This window comes from Bidens hawaiensis, unplaced genomic scaffold (assembly GCF_021521415.1).
Source record: "Bidens hawaiensis isolate Kalapana, Puna unplaced genomic scaffold, B.hawaiensis_p1.1 tig00001463_1, whole genome shotgun sequence".
Taxonomy (NCBI): Eukaryota; Viridiplantae; Streptophyta; class Magnoliopsida; order Asterales; family Asteraceae; genus Bidens; species Bidens hawaiensis.
The window spans coordinates 2,977,232-2,981,597 of record NW_027491083.1 but is presented as its reverse complement, the minus strand read 5'-3'; the positions used below and the strand labels follow the sequence as shown (position 1 = coordinate 2,981,597).

At 41.0% G+C, this 4,366-nt stretch overlaps 1 protein-coding gene across 1 annotated transcript; it reads left to right on the top strand.

Annotated features, from left to right (window-relative positions):
• Positions 1-3,308: 3,308 nt before the first annotated feature.
• Positions 3,309-3,728, top strand: LOC143579325 (uncharacterized). Its single transcript, XM_077062666.1, has one exon. It carries the CDS (start codon positions 3,309-3,311, stop codon positions 3,726-3,728), a length of 420 nt encoding a protein of 139 aa, XP_076918781.1.
• The last annotated feature ends 638 nt before the right edge of the window (positions 3,729-4,366 follow it).

Sequence of the window (4,366 nt, the reverse complement as noted above, 5' to 3'; positions counted from 1 at the left end):
AGTAATGCTCGCTGCTAGAAACTTGGGTGATAAAGCAAGATGGCCGAGGAAGAATGAGAAGGCACCTGCCCCTAAAGATAAATCTAAATGATTTGCTTTTCATTAAGGCTTCGGTCACATAACAGAACAATGTATTGCCTTGAGGAAGGAAATCAGTTACCTTCTCGGCAAAGGTTATCTCAAGGAGCTGTTTGGAAGAAAGAAATCGAGGACCCAGGATCCTGAGCCAGTCCCGGAAAAGGCTACTCCACCTCCACCAGATGCCCAAGTTATCAACGTGATATTCAGAGGCTCTGACATATGTGGAACTTCTTATTCCGCGGCGAAAAAGCACACTAAGGAATGTAAATTGGAAAATAGTGAAAGGCCAATAAGGACTTCCACAACAATTGAGCAAAAAGTCATCTCTTTTGACGAAGACGATCGAGTCAATGTCCAAGATCCTCATCACGACGGTTTGGTCATTACCTTATTTATCTCTAACCACTATGTTCGCAGGATCCTCATTGACGGCGGGAGTTCAGTCAATATAATCCTGCTGGAGGTGCTAAAAAATATGAATATTCCAGAATCCGAAATCGTCCCAAGATCCTAAGTCCATGTAGGATTCAGTGGAGAGACAAAGAACACACTGGGGGACATCAAGCTTCCCATCTACATCGACAGAGTAAACTCTGTCCAAAAATTTTGTGTTATTGATACTTTGTCTTGTAGCAATGTCATTCTTGGCAGGCCTTGGATACATGAAATGAAGGCAGTCCCCTCTACATACCATCAATGTGTGAAGTTTCCTACTCCATGAGGGATAGCAAAATATTGAGAGTGACCAGCAAGATTCCAAAGATTGTTATACTTCTTCAATGAAGCTAACAAAGAAGCTAATGGAAGCATAACAATTACAGAAAACAAGGAAGAACGTCATGGAGACAAGGGAACAAGATTCCAAGGAAATAGTCTTAGACCCGAAAAATCCTGATGTTAAAGTCCTAATTGGAATTGAGATTCAAGAATCCATCAAGAAGGATCTAATATCCTTCCTTCAGCAAAGAAAGACAACTTTTACATGGAAACACGAGGGTATGAAAGGCATTTCTAAGAACATTATAACTCATAGACTTGGAATTGATCCTTCTTTCAGGCCAGTCCATAAAAAAAAGGAAGTTTGCCCCAAAGAGAAATGCAATCATCCAGGAAGAGGTACAGAAACTCTTGAAGGCATGTATGATTAGAGAGGTAAAGTATCCAAAATGGTTAGCCAATGTGGTTGTTGTTCAAAAGAAAATTGGAAAGTGGAGGGTATGTGTCGATTTTACTAATTTGAATAAGGCATGTCCAAGGATCCTTTCCCTCTCCCCCACATTGACTCTATGGTAAATGCTACCGCCGGCATGAAATTCTGTCTTTTATGGATGCTTCATCCGGATTTCAACAAATCCAGATGGAACCATCTGACCAAGAGGATACAGCATTTATAACCCTTATGGGTATATATTGTTATAATGCTATGTCGTTTGGTCTTAGAAATGCAGGTGCTACATATCAAAGATTGGTTAACATGATGTTCAAGGATCAACTAGGTGTTACCATGGAAGTCTATACTGATGACATGGTAGTGAAATCAAAGAAATCCAAAAACCACCTCAAGGATTTAGAAGTAGCATTTGACATCCTTGACAAATACAACATGAAGCTGAACCCATCTAAGTGTGTATTTGGTGTCAAGGCTGGAAAATTCCTTGGATACTTAGTGACCAAAAAGGGAGTAGAAGCAAGTCCAGAGCAAATTCAAGCTATCATAAACCTCAAGTCCCCAACTAATGCTAAAGAAGTTCAAAGGCTAACAGGAAGGGTGGCGGCGTTAAACAGATTCATCTCCAAATCCTTAGAGAAATGCAAAGAATTCTATGATATTCTAAGGAAAATAAGAGGTTTGAATGGACGGAGAAACATGAAGCTGCCCTCACCGCTCTGAAGAACTACCTATCCTCAGCCACGCTCTGTTGAAACCGTTAGATGGAGAACCATTGATCCTTTATATGGCGGTCTCACTCACTACTTTAAGTGCAGTCTTAGTAAAGGATCATGAAGGTAACCAACACCCTATCTATTATGTAAAAAGTCTCGTTGATACAGAATCCAAAAATGTCAGGTAGAATGGCTAAGTGGGCTATCAAACTGAGTGCTTATGATATCAGTATGAGCCTAGAAACGCGATCAAGTTACAGGCTCTAGCAGACTTGTAGCTGATTTTAGTAGTGACATAGAGGAGCATGCCAATTTTGAAGTTCAACAGCTTGAGGAGACCAAGGATCCTTGGATACTCTTCACCGATGGGAATACTACTAAAATCACCACAGGGGACATACTACCCCACTCAATAGCTTGTGAATTCCAGGCCACTAACAATGAAGCAGAGTATGAAGCACTCATTGCAGGTATACAGTTATCCAAAGGGTCCTTTGATTATTTTAATATTACACAGGTACCAAGAGAAGAAAATGCAGGGGCTGATGCCTTAGCAAACCTAGGTTCATCCCTGTAGCTCCCCAAGGACGTAAAAATTCCTATCATTCATGTATTGTCTCCAACAATTGAATAATGCAAAACAATGGAGGTAGATGGGAATCTACTTACAGATCATGAGGATCAACCTCATGCCGATCCATCCTAGATCCTTCCAATAAGGAAGTACATCCAAGATGGAGAGATCCCAAAAGGCAAAAACCCCAAAGCTTTTAAAGCCAAGGTATCTCAATTTACTATTATACATGATATGTTGTACAACAAATCCCTTGCAAGTCCATACTTAAGGTGCATCGAAGAACCCGAGATCCAGGAAGTGCTAAAGGACTTCCATGAAGGAGATTATGGTAACCATACAGGGGGGCAGAGCGCTATTCTCCAGAATCCTAATGACCAGATACTTTTGGCCTACCATGAAAAAGGATGTTGTGGAATACTCAAGGAAATGCGACGCTTGTCAAAGGCATGGCAACATCCTGCATCAGCCGGCAGAGCCCTTATACCCCATTGCCTCCTCATGGCCATTTCTGAAGTGGGGAATGGACATAGTTGGCAAACTCCCCAAAGCTCCAGGAGGGAAAGTCTTTATGCTAGCAATGAACGATTACTTCTCCAAATAGATAGAAGTTGAAGCATTCCCTCAAGTCAGAGAGAAGGAAGTTATATCCTTTATTAAACGAAATATTATTACTAGATTTGGTATTCCTTCCGAAATTATTTGTGATAATGGTTCCCAATTTATTGGGAAAAGAACATCTAACTTTTGTGATAGTTGGGGAATTAAGATGATCACTTCAACATCGGTTCATCCACAAGCAAATAGCCAAGTAGAATCAAGCAACAAGATCATCATCAACAACTTAAAAAAGAAGCTTGGAGCAAAGAAAGGAAAAAGGGCTGAGGAACTACCCTATGTGCTTTGGGCAGATAAAACAACTTCAAAGATCGCCACGGGACAGACACCATTCTCGTTGGTCTTTGTAGCTAAAGTAGTAATCCCTACTGAAGTGGTGTATCCAACTGCTAAAACGAGCATCCGTGATCCTCAGACGAATGATGAAAATCTTGCCCAAGACCTAGATACTGTCGAGGAACTTAGAGATCAAGCAAGGTTCAGAATGCCTACTTACCAACAAAAGATAGCCGGCGCATACAACAAGAACATCAGAATCAGAAGATTTGAAATTGGAGATTTAGTTCTATGAAAGGCTTTCCAAAATACAACCAATCCTGCCGATGGAAAGTTAGCACCTATATGGGAAGGTCCCTACTTAATCAAATCTGAGGCTGGAAAGGGGGCATATCGTTTACTGAATATGGAAGGTGGCATGCTCCCAAGAGCTTGGAATGCCATTCATCTCTAGAAATATTTTTGTTAATCAGGATCCTGGTTCCTAATAGGTTTCATCAGCTCGTTATTTAGTAAAACTTTACTTTATGCTCATATATATATATATATATATATATATTAAATATGTTGAACACTTGTTTTTGTCAAATACATCAAGTTTGTAGAAATGCCGAGCAAACGGGCCCTCAAGTGGAAAAAACGGGTTGGCCAACTCTCTCCTAAGTTTAATTGGGCTTGTCCCCAGGTTTATAAGGTTTTCACTTTATCGCGTGAATTTAGCACCCTCGCCTGGAGCGCACGATTATCTAGGTATGGTTGAAAGTTGTGGGACCAGTGCACTATATGCGGCTGACAATTTCATGGTTAAAGATCATATCCTGGATCCTGAGAATAAGATGGTAGACGTACCATATACACAAGTGAAGCCCAACGCCAGGGTAGGATCGTTCCTGCGTGAAACTGGGCCAACGCCAAGGATCAGCTCGTCGCCCG

What these genes read in the sequence shown, in the direction of transcription:
- LOC143579325 (XM_077062666.1), top strand. Translation starts at nt 3,309, where the DNA reads ATGATCACTTCAACATCGGTTCATCCACAAGCAAATAGCCAAGTAGAA.